This window comes from Talpa europaea, assembly GCF_964194135.1.
Source record: "Talpa europaea genome assembly, chromosome: 16".
Classification (NCBI taxonomy): Eukaryota; Metazoa; Chordata; class Mammalia; order Eulipotyphla; family Talpidae; genus Talpa; species Talpa europaea.
In genome coordinates, this window is record NC_140084.1 from 42,603,707 (window position 1) to 42,621,755 (window position 18,049).

Genomic DNA, 18,049 nt, shown 5'->3' on the forward strand with positions numbered 1-18,049 from the left:
AGAAGTAAGGGAAATATTTGGGATTCACACAGCACAAGCTGCAAGTCCTTTCAATACAAGAAAGGAACACAAGGATGTGGATGTGGGATATAGAAGGGGAAGAGAGAGAGAGGATGGTCTCCTGGTCCTGCTGCTGCTGTCCTGGGCACCCTTGGATCTAAATCTTTCCCTCCTCTGGCCTCAGTTTCCCTAACTGTGTGATGGGTATCACTAAGTTATGGAAGGTCTTAGTTTCCCCTCAGTCAACAGAGAAGACCTTCTGGGGATGGTGGCTACAGCAGCAGGTAGAATGGAGGGGCGACCACAGAAAGGACTTTCCACAGGAGAGTGTGAGGGTGGATTCAGGAGGCCTTCCTGCATTCACTCTGCAATCACTCCTGAGGGCATCTGCCTTGTTTCGCCCCCTCCCCGGTGGGGCAGGAAGCAGAGCTGGAAGTCAGGGGGCACTTTCCACATCCCATTAACCCCCCCGTATGAGTTCAATATCTTCTGGGGCCTTGGAACATCCCAAGGAGAAGTTCTGTAGAATCATGGTCAAGAAGAGGAAGAGCTCTGAGTAGGCCAAGCTCTCTCCCAGACAGAGGCGTTTTCCTGAGGGCATAAGGCTGGGTGTCATTGTGGGGATCCCAGGCAGCCCCACCCCATTGTGCAGTGGTATTTTCATGTTATTTGCACATATTTACATACAAGATGTTTCTGCTCCTATTCTTGTTCTGAGTGCCCATAATAGTATGAGTGAGAGTTTGCACGCGTGCTCGTGTGTGTGTGTGTGTGTGTGTGTGTGTGTGTGTGTGGTGTCCCACTTCCTCCCAGCCTAATCCATTATCTTTCCATCTTCTGTTTCACTAGGTCCTTATTCTAGCATTGTCTATCTTTCTCTGGGTATCTCTGCTTAAGTGTATTCTCAATTAAACCAGTTCATGAGAAAGTATGAAAACTGACACAATTTCTGCTAGTGTATGCAGGTATGCCTTGGGTATGAGGTGCTATGAGCAAGAGGTGAGAGGTAGAGGGAAGCAGAGATCTCCGTGGTCCTGTTCTGGACTGACGTGCACGAGGCAGCCACCATTCCTGTAAGGGCTGTTGAAACATTGCATCATCTGAATAGGTGGATATGAAGCTGGTTGGTGTGGAAGCACACTTTTAACTGTGGGGAGACACTTGTGAAGGTGTTGGGGTGAGCCAGGTGGGCAAGGTTCCCAGTAAAGAAAACAATGTTCAGAAAGGCTGACCCTCCCTACCCTACTTGGGACTTGAGCTGAAATGGTGAAGAGGCACTGAAAGTCTGGGCTGCATACTGTAGAGACATGGATGAGGAAACCCAGAGAGGAGAGCTATCAGTGGTTAACACAGGCATGAGCTGCCCCTGCACAACACTTTTACCACTTTTGACCAGACTCCTGCAGGTTCCTACCTCACCCCAGACATAGCAGCAGCAGATTAGTTTTCCCTGACCTACAGCGCCATCTACTGCAAAAGTGGAAGTTCTGCACCCAGAGGACATGAGAAAAAAGAGGACCTAAAAAAACTGAAAAGGGGAGAAAGAAAAATATAACACTTGGTCTCCTGAGTGCTCATGGGATTATTTCGCCACAGAGGAAAAACAAATCTCCAAGAAGCCAACTACCAAGATATTAAAGGTCTTTTCTTCTTCCTGTGAGATACAGAGTTCAAAATTGCCATAAGGAAATTCAAAGAAATGGAAGAAAACGCAGAAAAGCTGATCAGTGACACACAAGAAAGCTCAGAAAAATAAATGAATATTCTGAAAAATAAAACTATAAAACACAAGATAGAAATTGAATCTTTAAATAAGAAAAGAATGGAGATGCAGGATGTAAAAAGATTCATAGGGGAGAGTGAAAACTCTGGAGAAAGTTATGGAATTAGAATAGACCAAACGGAAGATTGAATCAGTGGCCTCAAAGATGATAATATACAAAGAATCCAGATGGAAGAAGAAAGAGAAATATGAAGGAAAAATGAAGAAACACCTTGAGAATTATCTGGCTCCATGAGAAAAGGCAATTAAGGATAATGGGTATTCCAGAAAGGAAAGAGAAAGAGAAGGGAAGAGAGAAGTTGTTCAAAGAGATAATAGAGGAAAACTTCCCAAACCTGGAAAAGAAACTGAATATACAACTCCATGACGCAAAAAGAACACTTGGTTACCTAATGTAATGAGATCTATAGATCTCTCTCTATGTAATGAGATCTATAGATCTATAATATGATAGATCTATATCTATCATATTAGTGAAACTTCCAAGAGTTCAAGATAAAGAAGATTGAAGCTGACTAGGAGGAAGAAGTAGATAACCTATATGGCTACCCCTGAATTCTCTGAAAAACACTGTGGGCAAAGGGAGAATGTAATGACATGATCAAAATACTTAAAGTAAAAACTGTCAGCCAAGAATACTCCATCCTACAAGATTCTCCTTCCTATATGAGGGAGAAATAAGGCTTTCTCAGACAAACAGAAGCTAAAGGAGTTTGCAAACACTAGACCTTCTCTCCAAGAAATGTTGAAAGGAGCTATCATAGCTAAATAGAAGGAAAGAACACCCACAAAGAACTGAACAAAGAAATAGATAGTACAAAACAAAGGACAAATTGGCAGTAGCAGACCATAGTATATCAATAGTCACCTTAAATGGCAATGGACTGAATAGACCAATCACAAGGCACAGAGTAGCTTCATGGATCAGAAAACAGAATCCAACTTTCTGCTATCTCCAGAAATATACCTGAGTTCCAAAGATAAGTATAGACTGAAAGTAAAGAGTTGGAAAACAATCCTATAAGCAAATGGGACCCAAATAAAGGCAGGGACAGCCATACTTATCAGATAAGATAGATTTACAGCTAAAAAAGATAACAAGGGACAGAGACACTATGTAACGATTAAGGGAACAATACATCCAGAGACATAAATTTGGTGAATTTCAAAGGAAGGATCCTCAAAGTAAACAAGGCAATTACTAGCAAATCTGGAAACAGACATTAGGAAGAACATTTGTAGTTTGGGACTTCAACACCTTGCTTTCACCAGTAGGCAGATCAACCAGACAAAATAAGAACACAATAGCATTAAACAAAGAATTAGGACACATGGGCTTATTAGTTATGTATAGGGCATTTAGGATAAAAACCTTCAAAAGATTGAAGGTAGAGAAATATACATGAACATAATAAAGGTCATACATAAATGGTGTTAGAAAATGGGATAGCCACGTGCAAAAGAAAAAAAACTGACCTCTATCCCACACAATACTAAAAAATTAACTCAAAATGGAGAAAAGACTTGGAGGTAAGACTTGAAACCATAAAGCACATAGAAGAAAACAGGCAAAACACTCCACGCCATAGGCTTCAGAGTTGTCTTTGTGGATTTGTCAACACCAAGGAAAAAAATTATAAACAACTGGGACTCAGCATACTGAAACACATTAAACTAAAAGACTACTTCACAAGCAAAAAACAAAACAACAAACAAACAAAAACAACTGTCACTAACATAAAAAGACACCCTACTGAATCGGAGAAAACACTTGCACAGCATACATTGACAAGGGACTGATATCCAAGATCTACAAAGAACATATAGAACTCAGTCAAAAGAAAACAAATAACCCAATCAAAAACTGGACAGGAGTGCTAAATAGACACATCTTCCAAAGAAGACATACAGATGGCCAACAGGAAGATCAAAAGATGTTCATCATCATTTATCATCAGGGAAATGAAAATCAAAACCACAAGGAGGCAACATCTCACATGTGTGAGAATGGCCCATTTCACAAAGTCCGAAAACAACAGGACATGGAGAAAGGATCCATTGCATGCTGTTGGTGCACTGTTGGGCACATAGACTACTATAACAGTGTTGGGCACTGTTGGGTCCAGCCCCTGTAGAAAACAGTATGGAGATTCCTCAAAATGTTAAAAATGATTCTGCTGTATGATCCAGTAATTTCACTTCTAGGCATCTATCCAAAGAATGCCAAAATGTTAATTCAAAGGAATAGATGCACTCCTGTGATCATACAGCATTACTTACAGTATCCAAGCTATGGGAACAACCTATGTGACCAAAGAGAGAAAAGTAGATTAGGAAGATGGGGGCTATTTTTCCACACAATGGAAAACTGGTCAGCTCTAAAAATGATAAATTCTTGCCTCTTTCGACACTAAGGGTGGAAATGGAAGGGATGATGCCAAATGAAATAAGTCAGAAGGAGAAAGACAAATCTGGATGGTGTCACTTATATGTGCAATATAGAGAATTAAACAAATGGTCAAATCAAGCCAAATCAATAACAAACTCTAGAAATGACTGTTGATCATCAGGTACCGCAGGGCGAGTGGAGTAGACAGAGTGAGGAGGGAGACACTGGACTGGGATGGAGGACTCTGGGGGTTTTGGTGGTAGAGTCTTCAGTAACAACATCTAAAGGGATGATCCTACACCACTTATTCAGATACAATGTTGTAAATTAATGTTCCCTTGGTAAAAAAAAATTAAAATAATTTAAAAAACAAAATGTTAAGGGGCCTCCCCGGTGGCGCAGCGGTTGAGCGCTGGGTTGCGAAGCTGCCCGCGGCCTCTGCGGCGCCGGTTCGATCCCCGGCTGCTCCCAGGCCACTGGAGGAGGGTCCCACATGGCGCGCAGACCTCTCCTGCCGCCCGCTGCTCCCCTCAGCAGTGTACTTCGGTCCTTCTGTCTGCTCTGCTCCCCGCTCTGGCTCTGGTGAATTCTCTCACCCTCCCGCACTTCTGACTGTACCCAGTGCATGTATAAACAAAACAAACAAACAAACCAGCAAACAAATAAAGCATGCCTCTATAAAAAAAAAAAAAAAAAAACAAAATGTTAGGGTATGAAAATTTCAAGTCAGAGGCTAAAAGTTGAACTATGGCAGGTGGTTGAACCAGGCACTTGCCGAACACTCCTTAAAATTTCATCCTCAAGTAACTCCTGGGTCTCACTACTCCCAAGCTTGGATTTTAGCAACTGACTAATAAAAAATAATGATGAATTTTCCTTCTATTCTGTTCTCTTTCTACCTTCCTGCCTTCCTTATTTCTACCTACTCGTTGGCTGTCCTCTATCACCTATAAGATAACTATGTATCTAGTGCTATCCATCCTCTACCTTACATAAGCCTACATAATTAAAATTTGGGTCATGAATTATCAAATGATATTCATTTTCAAATTTATTACTTTCTTGTTTGTATAAAACCTAGAAAAAAACAATAAAGTTAATTCAATTTGGAAGAAAAGCTGAAAGTGCCTTTTCCAAATCTTGGCACATGGCAGGATTCAAAAATGATTCACTTGTCCATTTGTGTGTGTGTGTGTGTGTGTGCGCGCGCGCGTGCACGCGTGTGCATGTGCAGGTGTGCACATATCACAACTTGATCTATATCATCAGTTTAGTGTTTGCCTTATTCCCATCCACCTGCTGTCTTTCCATCCTGCTCAAATTACTTTTCTCTATAGATGTCTTGTATTTACTTTCCTCCACAATTTCTCATCTTTTCCAAAACCCAGCACTTGGACTTGAACAAAGGGAACAAGTCACACACAGAAGAGGGGGTGAGCAAGCATTCACATTGGGGGAGGAGGGCCCAGCTTACCCATGGAGAATGGAATGAAGGCTTCCTGCTTCCGGAAGTTGCCCTCGGCATCAAGGAAGTGACCAGGGTAGAAGGTATCTGGCTTCTCAAAGTGGTGTGGGTCATGGAGGACGGAGCTCATAATGGGACAAACACGAGTGTCCTAAGAGGGTGTCAAAAGTCAAGGGGAACCAATAGTCATTGACAAGGACTGGTGGGTCAATTACAGGACTCCTCCTCTTGATGATGAGCTTCACCTGCTGTGTGCTGTGTGGTTGATGTAGTTGATAATGAAATAATTCCGTCTCATTTGTTTAATAGTTGTGTCCCTAACCATCCAAGTATCCCAACAGCCTTCTCCAAAGACCCCATTCCAGCAGTAATGTGATGGCTTGAGGTCCAGTGGGGAACTAGATATTGTCATTACCCTCTAGGTACTGGGGGACATGTGCAAGCAGGGAAAAAGTGAGTTCGAAGCACAAGCTTTAACCTGTAAATCCACCTACAGCAAGGACATTGTTCCATTATAAAAGGAAAAACGTACACACTAAAACAACATTCAAATTGTGGGCATGAACGTAAAGCCAGCTGGGGAAGGGAACGTGGCACAGTGGACACAGCGGCTGAGTGGGAGATATAATGTGAGCCAAGCTTGTGTCCATGTGGATATACTTGGCATATGATCCGGTGACCTTTAAGAAAGTGTGAGGGGAGAAACATCACACTGTGGATACCTCCTCATGAAGGAGCAAGCGGGAGGAGATGATAAAATCACTTTTCTTAAAAAGACAGTCCTGTGGTGCTAAAAGTTCCAATGAGTATTATACTTTTCCCAGCAAATCTAACATTTAATGCAGGTTAAAAAAAAAATAGAACAGATAGAAGAGGACTTTTCTTTCTGAAATCTACCTCCCTCCCATAGAGTCTAGGGGTGAATGTTCTCCTTATAGTTGCAACAGCAGAGACGTGAGCCCTAAGAATACAGCCGACAGCACCCCCCCCCACCCAAACAAGGTTCAGTGGCCCTGCAGCCTCACCTTAGGGAGATGATATCCCCGGAAGTCAGTGTCCTTTGTGACACAGTGGGGGATGCCCAAAGGCGTGATGTCACTGAACCTCTGAATCTCATGGATGACAGCATCTGTGTAAGGCATTTTGGCCCGATCTTCAAGGGCTGGGGGCTGGTGGGAGCCGATCACTCTGTCAATCTCCATCTGGACCTTTTCTAGTAGGGTAGGGGAGAGGGGCCATCAGTGAGTGCCCAGCACAGTGGGCTCCGCACAGTCACCCAAGAAATCCCTGTGGACAAGAGGACAGTCTCGAGAACCTGTTCCACCATGTTACATGTGGTTCCTTCTCGACTCTAGAATCGAGACAAAGTCAGTGTCTCCTTTGCGGGGACGTACTGTATGACACTTCAGCATGGCTGTGAGAGGGGCTGACTGGGTAAGGACGGATGGATGGAAATCATTCAATACTTAAAAGGCTGTTTTTTTTTTTTAACTTAAAATGAGTAGTTGGGGGCCTCCCCGGTAGTGCAGTGGGATGAGCGCAGCGCTGTGAAGCTGTCCGCAGCCTCTGCAGCATGGGTTGGATCCCTGGCCTGCCAGGGAGAGTCCCACATGGCGCAGCAGACCTCTCCTGTCCCCGCTGCTCCCCTCAGCAGTGTACTTCGGTTGATCTGCCTGTTCTGTTCCCCGCTCTGTCTTTGGTGAATCCTCTCACCCCCCAACACCTCTGGCCTGTACCTTACATAAGTCACTTCCCCACTCTGGGCTCTTAATTTATTTCCTATAAAATAAGGGAGTTTAACTCCATGAGATTTTCTCCAAGACTGATCTTCAGACATTTGCACAAGAATCAGCTGCAGGACTTCTTAATGAGTGGCAAACCAGCAATACACTCCAAATAGTCAAATTCATTGTAAAACGACAATATTAAACTACAGGAATCATGTGCTTTTGTGTTTGCAAAATATTTTGGCAAAGGTAATCCTTTGTGACTGGACCATGTTCTTGTAAACCATGAATCAACTTACCCCTGCCCAAATGTTATGGAAATTACAGAACACTTCATAAGTATAAAGTACCTTGTCAACCACTGCAGACTGCCTTAAATGAAAAAATACTTTCTATGTTAAACTGTAAAGTACTTTTTCAACCTCAAGCACTTTGTCTGCACCAACGATTGTTAATAGGTACAAATCCCTACAAGGATGAAGCTATTTTTCAGACTGAATGGGACAGAAGTAGTTTGACTCTCCCATCAAACTCCTTCCAGCCTGACTGACCCTTAACCCTCCAGCCCCACCCAGCCTAGACCCTTCTTACCTGTGACATCCGGGTGCTTCACAAGGATGAGCAGCCCATAGCGGAGAGTGGTACTGGAAGTCTCCGTGCCGGCGACGAACAGGGAGAGCACAGTGTGCACGAGATTTTTTTCATGGAACTCAGTGTCAGGGTTTGAGCGCTCCTGGAGATGGGAAGCACAAACCCTAGGGTCCCCTCTTGCCAAGATCCCAAGTGTCTGGTCTCCTTTTGCGATGCACCCCCATGTCATCTGTGACAGTTGTCTTTAGCTTTACTTCCTTTTTATTTATTTATTTAGCCCATCTTTCCAAGGCCAATAATGTAGTGAAAAGGTGGGCTCAGGGGTTCAGCTGTCTGGGTTTAAATTCAGGCACTGTTGTGAATAGCTGGGTGTCTATGCAAAGAAATTTGACCTTTTGGGTATAATTTTTCATCTAGGAGTGTTTTAATATGTCATATATATATATGTGCTCATTGAATAGGGATTCATTTGTTTTTGTTGTTATTTAATCTGTCCTTGGGTGTCCTTGCTCTCCTTTTTTGGATATTGTAGCTCTCTAGGCAGGATTGATATCGAAGATACTTAACAACCTATATGGGACTTATCATATAGGTTGTTATATGACAGCCTCCAGCCTATCAGAACAGACTTGATCTCTGACCAGTCAGAACAGACATGGGCTTCTGACCTTCAATGGCAGGAGGGACTAGGTCCTCTTCAGCTCCCTCCTGGACCAGATGTCAGCTCTTTAGTGTTACCACTTTACAGGGGTTCTGGGAGTAGGGTAGAAACCTAGTCCGGAATGCAAGTGGGGGCTTGAGCCAGTGGCTTTCTTACCAGCCTAGGAAAGTGTTTCAATGTTCAGCAGCACATACATTATACTCAAACTTACTCCCTAATATCAGTAGAGTGCCAACACTCTTACCCACCCAACCCTGCACAGCCCTTGCCTTTTCCATGCGGAGCAGGTAGCAATCAATGAAGTCCTTGGGGTTGCTGGGGTCCAGGGTTCTCCTGTGCAGCTCGATATTCTCAGTGATGAAATCTTTCACTTCTTGAATTTTACTGTACAGATGCTTGTGGGGCCCCGGAAAGTGTTTCAAGATGTCAGAGAGGAGTTCATACACCTATAGGGAAGCAGGAGAAGACCCCAGAGCTTGTTCTACTCAATAGATTGTGTTGCAGATCCAAGGTTTCCCTGGTGCTCAGCACAGAAACATGAGAAGGAACCAGTCCCCCATGAACTTGGATTGTGCCTCCCAGATTGCTCTGTCTCTCTCTGTCTGTCTCTCTCTTTCTCTCTCTCTCTTTGTCTCTCTCTCTCTCTCTCTCTCTCTCTCTCTCTCTCTCTCTCTCTCTCTCACACACACACACGCACACACGCACACACGCACACACTGTATAACTGTACCCTGTTCCAATCTCTTTCAAAATTTTCTGAGGTTTCTTCTCTCACTGTTCACCCTTTAGGAAGGATGAGCAACCCCCGTCTGACTCAGTACCCCAAAAGGGAAGATATAGGGGATGATCTGTTTAGCAAGAAAAGTGACCACTTCATAGGCTCTTACTTTTCTGCTCAGGACAGAAAGTAACTGAACCCTTCCCAGGGCGCACTCACCCATCCTGGCCCACCATCCAGTCTCACCTGACTGTAGAAAGAGCTAACGATGGTGAAGATGTCATTCAGTAAATTTAGCAGATTTAAGAATCTGGGGTCCTGGTAACTGAAACGCTCACCAAAGACAATGGAGCAGATGATGTTGGCCATGATGGAGTGAAAGAGAAAAGTGGGATCCAGATAGGCCCCTGAGGATGAGAAGTCTGTCATGGGGTGCGGGATTCCCTGCACTGTCCTCTGGGTGGCTCTGACCTTGTTGGTGCTGTCTCAGCTTGTTGACTGCTTTCTCTCTGACCCTTGGCCAGTGCTATTTTCCTGGAGCTCTGCGCCCACCTCGTTATCCCTGTTGGTTTTCTTGGACGCTATTTGGTGGGACTTTCCTGGTGCACCTTTGTCTTCCCCTGTCTTGCCTCTGACTTTGAGACTCATCCCTTTCATGCTGTCGTTTTCATGTCCCCATCTGTCTTTGTGGTCCTCTCCTTGGCTTCATAGATTCTTCATAGGTCCTCTCCTTGGCTTCCCCCCTTATCCTATTTCACATTTTCTTTCAAAAATTTTTCTTTCAAAGCTTTTTCCATGAAATTTACTGCTGGTTGTATCTTTGTCAGTGTCCTCAAATTTTCTCTTTCTTGCTTTCTCCGTTACTATCTGCTTTCTCTGTCTGTCCCTCTCTTTCTGCTTCCCAGTGTCTTCCTCTCTCTGTCTTCTGCATTTTTCTTTCCTCTTTCTGATTCTTTCTCCACTCTTTCCCTGAACCTTTTTCCTTTTCCTTCTATATATCTCTACCCCCATTATGTTTGCTTGTTTTTCTCTCTCTGTTGCAACGCCTGCCCCAATCTCAGTGGCCCTCTGCCTGCTCATTTGCAACTGGACCTTGAACCTGGGGCTCACCCTTGTATTTCCGCAGTTCCTTCACCACACACTTAGCTTCCTCCTTGATTCGCTCCTCAATGGTCCTCCTCCCCATGCCAAAGTCTCTCATGGTTGCCACAGTGAATCGTCGATGTGTCTTCCAGGACTTTCCATTGGCAAAGATCAAACCTGATTGGTGGAGCATAGAGGGGAATTTTGTAGGATACATGGGATGGTCCCTCATCCTCCCCTAAAAACCATACCCCTTCATCCTCCACTTACCAGTTCTCTCAAAGATTGGGTCAATGATGTCTATAGATCCTCGGCCAGAGAAAGCCTCAGCCTGATCCACCAGGGCCTCCCGCACTGCCTTGTACCCCCACAGGATGACGTTAGGTTGACATCCCAGGTAGAATGTGAAGACATCCCCATATTTCTCGTGAAGCTGTGGGGGCAGGGTCCAGATCTCATTCTCTATCTTAATAGAAAGGGCTCCAATCTCACCTCTAGATTGTTCCTTCCAATGTAGACTAAATCCCACTGGCTGCGGCTCAATCAGGTAAAAGGAATTTGTAATCAGGTAACAGGAATTTGAACTCTAGGAATCCCTCCAAGTTTCCCATATGTGCCCTGCTCTGGGCTCTCCTAAAAACCCTCCTAGTTTTAGTTTTTAAGATGTGCCGACAGAATGAAATGTGAGGAAAGAGAACATCTCAGTGGAATAATTAGTAATATGGAGATTGAAATGGTAATAATAATAAAAAAAAACCCTCCCAAAAACAAAAGCCAGGACAAGACTGCTTCATTAGTCATCTTACCAAAATCTCAAAGAAAACATACCTGTCTTTCTTCAATTCTTCAAACAACTGGAAGAAAGAAAGTTTCCAAAGGCATTCTACAAGGTCAGATTACCACGATTCAAAATCAGATAAGGTACCACACGCAAGAAAAATAATATCACAGGTCAAGCTGAATGTAGTTGCAAAATACGATACAGTATTAGCAAACTGAGTTCAAGAATGTATTAAAAAGGTCATATGTCGTGATCGTGTGGGATTTATTTCAAGAACACAAGAACGGCTCGACATATGTAACTCAATCAGCACATCTACCACCTTAACAAATGAAGGTGAAAAACTCACATGATCATCTCAACAGATACACTAAAAGCATTTCACAAAATTAACATGCATTTATAATAAAAGATCTCAACAAAGTGGGTATGGCAAGAATGTACGGTCAACGTATAAAGGTCATGGATGATAATCCCACAGCTAATATTATACTCAATGGTGAAAAAAAAAGTCTTTCCTCTAGGATCAGGAACAATGTGAAGGATGCCCACCATCCTCACTTTCATACAACCAGTATGGAAAGTCCTTGCCAGAGCAGTAAGATAAGAAAAAGATATAAAATCATGAAAGATTAAAAAAGGTAAAAGCATCCAAATGAGAGCAGGAAGAGTAAAATTGTCCCTGTTTGCAAAGAAAACCCAAGAGACACTTAGAATTAATCAACTTAGTAAAGTTGCAGTTTACAAAATCATTAGTCAAAGGAGCTTGCAATCCTATCACTTATAATGCACTAATAGAAAAATTACAAAAGCAACCCCAATGACAATCATGAAAAAGAATAAACTACCTGCTAATAAGTTTAAATAAGGAGGTAAAATACCTGAGATACTGTTTTTTTAAGATTTATTTTATTTATGCATACAAGAACTGGGGTGTAGGCCAGAGTTGGGGGTGTGAGCGGATTCACCAGAGACAGAGTGGGGAACAGAACAGGCAGATCACCTGAAATACACTGCTGAGGGGAGCAGTGGACAAGACAGGAGAGGTCTGCTGTGCCATGGGCTCACCTCCCTGGCCAGGGATCAAACTCATGCTGCAGTGACTGGGGATAGCTTGATAGTGCTGAGACTTAACCCCTTTTGCCACCAGGGAGACCCAAGTGATATTATTGATAGAAATTAAAGAAGACACAAATAAAATGGAAAGATATTCCGTGCATGTGATTTGGAAGACTTAGTATTATATAGCTCCATATCACCCAAAGGAATATACAGAATCAGTGCCTGTCAAAAGTCTGTGGCATTTTCCACAGAAATAGAAAAAGACAAATCTAATATTTGAATGGAACCACAAGAGATCCCAAAGTCAAAGCAATACTGAGAGTGAAAACAAGACTGAAAGCATAGTGCTCCCTGCTTTTGTTGCAGGGAGAGGATGTCCTGAAGGAACTCCACAAACTCAGGTTTTATGGATTCACCCCCATCCCAGGCCAGAGAGATTCAAGAGACTAAGGACTGCAAACCCCATAATGTAATCACCACTGAAGAGAGGATTGCTGGGAACTAAGGGTAGAATTAAGCAGCCAGGCTTGGTATAGACCCAGACGTGGGCCGTGGGGGTCTCTTGGTTTTTCGCCAGCCTTCTGCATACTATTGGGGTCCCAGCTCAATGGAACTGGTAGGACGCATTCACCAATTAGTCTTGCTCCCGGTTATTCCTCTCTTCATCCCCTTCCCCCCAATTTTTTAAGATGTATTTATTTATTCATATAAGAACTGAGGTCTAGGCCAGAGGTGCGGAGGTCAAGAGGATTCACGAGAGACAGAGTGGGGAGCAGAACAGACAGATCTACTGAAATACACTGCTGAGGGGAGCAGCGGGGAGACAGGAGAGGTCTGCTGTGCCTTGTGGGTCACCTCCCTGGCTGGGGATTGAACTCAGGCTGCAGTGGCTGGTGATAGCTTGATAGCACTGAGACTTAACCCCTGCGCCACCAGCGAGGCCCCAACTCTCCCTTTTTGTAAATAAGCCCTTATTAACCTTTTTGTGTGTGCCTGCACTTGAGTCTCATTGTAAGTCCTTTTAAGCGCAGGTGAGGACCCACATTCAGGCCAACCCCTTTCACATTGGGCTTGCCCTGAACAGTTTCAAACCATATTACAGACTTACTGTCATCAGTATAATTGACATTGGTATAAAAACAGAGCTATAGGGTCTCCCCGGTAGTGCAGCGGTTGAGCGCAGGGTTGCGAAGCTGCCCATAAGCTTCCACGGCACCGGTTCAATCCCCGGCTGCTCCCCAGCCACTGGAGGAGGGTCCCACAAGGCGCACAGACCTCTCCTGCCTCCCGCTGCTCCCCTCAGCATTGTACTTCGGTCCTTCTGCCTGCTCTGCTCCCCGCTCTGGCTCTGGTGAATTCTCTCATCCTCCCGCGCTTCTGACTGTACCCAGTGCTTGTATAAATAAATAAATCTTTAAAAAAAAAAAAACAGAGCTATAGGTACGTGGAACACAGAGCCCAGAAATAAACACACAGAAATGATCCATTAATTTCGGACTAAGGAGTTAAGGAGACACAACGGGGAAAGGACAGTCTCTTCAATAGATGGCATCTGAAACTGGAATGCCACGCGCACAGGAACAAAACTGGATCACTACCTTACATCACACCAAAATTAACTCAAACTGGGTTAAACTCTTCAATGTCAGACCTGCAGCCATAAAGCACCTAGAAGAAATGATAGACAGTAAATCCCTTGACATTGGTCTTAGTCATTTTCGGGGCGGAGGGGGAGCAGGTCTATTTTGGCAAGGCAAACAAGACAATAAAAAATGGACCGCATGGAACTAAACATCTTCTTCCCTGTGAAGGCAACTATCAACTACATGAAAAGACTACATACTGATGGGTGAAGAGATAATCAGATCTAACATAAGACAAAGAGTCAATAGCCAGAGACATGGAGAACTTGAACAAGTTACTCCCCAACTGCTTTGCTGCTTTGGACCCATTTCCAGCCCCCCACCTCCTGTTTTCCATCCCCTTGCCCCACCCATCTCACCGCCTGGAACGACTTGAGAAACCCCTTGGGGTCCACATGCAAAACATTTCCCAGGAAGGGCAGAGGCCAGGGCCCAGGTGGAAGGCGGCCCCTGGGTTTGGGTTGGCCCCAGAGTAGCAAGAGACCAAGGAGGACGATGAGGAGCAGGATGGCCGAGAACATCTCAGTCTCACTGTGCCAGTGTGTACTCTGCTGTCTCTCTTAAGGGTAGGCTCTCAGAGGTGTTGCTTTATTGCTGTGATTAATGGTAGAGGGCTTCCAGCAATTTGCCTTGGCAGAACTCCTGGTAACTCTCCAGAGATGACAGGGAGTCTAAAATTGGCACTTGCAACAGAGGCTAAAAGTTGAACATTTCAAGCTCGGGCCCAAGAAGAGGTCTCAGTGAATTTTCACCTCAGATGGAGAGCTCCTCCCTCAAGGAAAGGTGGTGTTACTAGCTGGGAAAGTGTGAGGAGGCTGGGTTTGGGTGGTTGCACTGTGAGGCTGGCTCTCAGTCAGTGTTATAAAAGGGTGGTGTTATCTCAGGAGACGAGTGCAAATTATTGGAATTGAGGAATTCTGGGTTCACTGAAGGGTGATTCTTGGCATCAGAAGAAAGTGAGGTAAATGAGGAACTATGGTCTAATGGCGTATGACTGGCTCCATGTTGAGTGGGTTGGGGATTGGCTATTTAGCCATTCATTTTTCCTCATAAAGTATTGTTTGTTGCTTATTGTTTATTTCCTAATCATAAACTTAACTTGCAATACAGATAGACTTGGAAGTGATAAGTAAGATATGGATCCAGTGAGAATGGCACATATTAAAAGAACTAGCAACAACAAATGTTGGCGAGGATGTGGAGACAAAGGAACTCTCCTGCACTGTTGGTGGGAGTGCAGACTGGTCCAACCACTATGGAGAGCTGTGTGGAGATTTCTGGACCTACTAAACATAGAGCTTCCATAGGATCCAGCAATTCCACTCCTAGTTATTTACCCGAAGGACACAGAAACATCCATTCCAAAGAGCACCTGCACCCCTATATTTATAGCAGCACTGTTTACAATAGCTAAGCTTTGGAAACAGCCCAAATGCCCCAAAATAGATGACTGGATCAAGAAGATGTGGTACATATACACCATGGAATATTACTCAGCATTCAAAAAAGATGAACACATGCCATTTGCAGCAACATGGATGGCACTGGAAGGGATCATGCTCAGCGAAATAAGCCAGAAATAAAAAGAAAAATACCGGATGGTCTCACTCATAGCAGGGATCTAGAAAACTTAAATAAGGGACCAGGAAAATGAATAACTCTAAGAAAGTGAAAATCAAAATCAACAAACAACTATGAACCAGAGACACTCTATGGGGGGGTGGGGAGCGGGGAGGGGAGGGATTGGGGTCAAAATAAGGGGGTTGCAATTGTATGGGGAATATAAAAATAAAATTTATTTTTAAAAAAGAAAAAAAAAGAAAAAAGCCATTAAAAAAAGCCTCCCCAGTGGCTCAGTGGTTGAGCACTGGGTTGCGAGGCTGCCCGCAACCTCTGCAGCGCTGGTTCGATCCCCGGCCGCTGGGCGAGGGTCCCACATGGTGTGCAGACCTCTCCTGCTGCCCGCTGCTCCCCTCAGCAGTATACTTTGGTCCTTCTGCCTGTTCTGCTCCCTGCTCTGGCTCTGGTGAATTCTCTCACCTTTCTGTGCTTCTGAATGTACCCAGTGCTTGTATAAATAAATAAATCTAAAAATAAATTTAAAAAAATTTGCAGTTAAACATTAAAAAATGAAAAGATATGTGTATGGGGCTGGTGGGGAACAAGGGTGAAGAAATTGAGTTCTGGAGCCAGACAGGCAGACTGTATCTTACTCGTCCCTCACGAACTATGTGACGTCCAAGAACTAACACCCTGGTCCAGACTCTGCTTATACATCTGCAAGATGGGCATGATCATTGCACCCCACACACACAGGGCAGCTGGGAGGAGAATTCAGGGGAGGATCACCCCTGCATGATAATAGAGCACCCAGAGGTGATAAATGGATTCTGAAGAAGTCACACAGAGTGCAGTATGGCTTGGGAGGCAGAACTGCCATGAGAACCTGAGCATCGGTACCCTTTTAATCTTTAGTCTGTACATGAGCATCACTCCTGGAGCTCCACTGTGAAGGCTTTCTTGAGTCTTTCCATGGCTGCAGCCTGATAGAAGAGATAAGACTGCAGAAAAGACTTCCCTTTGGAGGCAATAACCAAGGAAAGAGGACACTGCAGGTCTCTCAGAGGAAAGAAAACATGGAGAAAGTAGAGGCTACTTTTTTCAGAGCTGGGGACAAGTAATGACCCCAGAGTCTTTTGAAATACTTCCCTGGGGCCCCTTAGTTGGATGGGAAGTGAATCTGGTACTTCTGGGGAAGTTCCCACACCAAATTCTATAGCTGTAAGTTGATGTCCTTGGGGGTCACATGTGAAGTTCTGGAAGATGAAGGAGGAGTAACGTGATGTGGGCAATGCCTTTGCCTAGACAAATAAGCTTCCCTGTGGCAAAAAGAAAAGCAATGTGGGCAGAAGAAATACCCTTTGTCCTGTGTTGCCCCACAGCCAAGAGATCTAAGTTGTTTGCAACAGATTTGCCTGGGGTTGACCTTTAAGCTGCAACTCCAGGGGAACTTTTAGAGGCTTCCCAAGCCTTCTGAAAACACACACCAATCTTCAGGTGGAGGTGCCATAGACAGGGCAGAAGAGCATTTGCGGCTTCTGTTAGATTCCACATGGTTCCGTGCCCTTCAGAGTATATGTATTCACTACTGGTTGGTATGCTCTGTGCGGGTGTGTGCATGCGTGCGTGTGTGTATGTGCCTGTTAGAATGGACTTTTTAGATGTGATTGAGTGAAGGATCATCAGATTAGAATATTACCCTAGATTATCCAAGTGAGCCAATGACATGATCACAAGGATCCTTTTTTTTTTTTCTTTAAAGATTTATTTATGCATACAAGAGCTGGGGTGTAGGCCAGAGGTGCAGGGAGTGAGAGGATTCCCCAGAGACAGAGTGGGGAGCAGAACAGGTGAATTGACCAAAATACACTGCAGAGGGGAGCAGCAGGAGAGGCAGGAGAGGTTGTCTGCGCCATGTGGGTAGCTCCCTGGCCAGGGATCGAACTCGTGCTGCAGTGGCTGCGGATAGCTTCATAGTGCTGAGACTTAACCCCTTGTGCCACCAGGAAGGCCCCTCTGGGGTAATTTTATTTTTTTTAAGTATTTATTTATTTATTTATTTATTTATTTATTTATGCAAGCACTGGGTACAGTCAGAAATGTGGGAGGGTGAGAGAATTCACCAGAGCTAGAGTGGGGAACAGAACAGGCAGACTGACGAAATACACTGCTGAGGGGAGCAGTGGGCGGCAGGAGAGGTTTGTGCGCCATGTGGGACCCTCGCCGGCAGCCGGGGACCGAACCAGCACTGCAGAGACTTCGGGCAGCCTCGCAGCCCAGCAGCGCTCAACCGCTGCGCCACCAGGGGAGGCCTGCTCTGGGGTAATTTTGAAGGATTTTTCTCTGCTAACATTTTTCTTTTTTTTTTTTTTTTTTTAAATTTTTATTTATTTATTTATACAAGCACTGGTTACAGTCAGAAGCACGGGAAGGTGAGAGAATTCACCAGAGCCAGAGCGGGGAGCAGAACAGGCAGAAGGACCGAAGTACACTGCTGAGGGGAGCAGCGGGTGGCAGGAGAGGTCTGCGCGCCATGTGGGACCCTCGTCAGTGGCCGGGGATCGAACCGGCGCTGCAGAGGCTGTA

At 44.6% G+C, this 18,049-nt stretch overlaps 1 protein-coding gene across 1 annotated transcript; it reads right to left on the reverse strand.

Moving 5' to 3' along the window:
* Nucleotides 1-460: 460 nt before the first annotated feature.
* LOC311186037 (cytochrome P450 2B4-like) lies at nucleotides 461-14,424 on the reverse strand (the record flags this gene model as incomplete). Its single annotated transcript, XM_084256924.1, has 9 exons — nucleotides 461-591; nucleotides 5,647-5,788; nucleotides 6,663-6,850; nucleotides 7,956-8,097; nucleotides 8,886-9,062; nucleotides 9,581-9,741; nucleotides 10,445-10,594; nucleotides 10,688-10,850; nucleotides 14,263-14,424. 9 exons carry the CDS (start codon nucleotides 14,422-14,424, stop codon nucleotides 461-463), a joined length of 1,416 nt encoding a protein of 471 aa, XP_084113050.1.
* Between the last annotated feature and the right edge of the window lie 3,625 nt (nucleotides 14,425-18,049).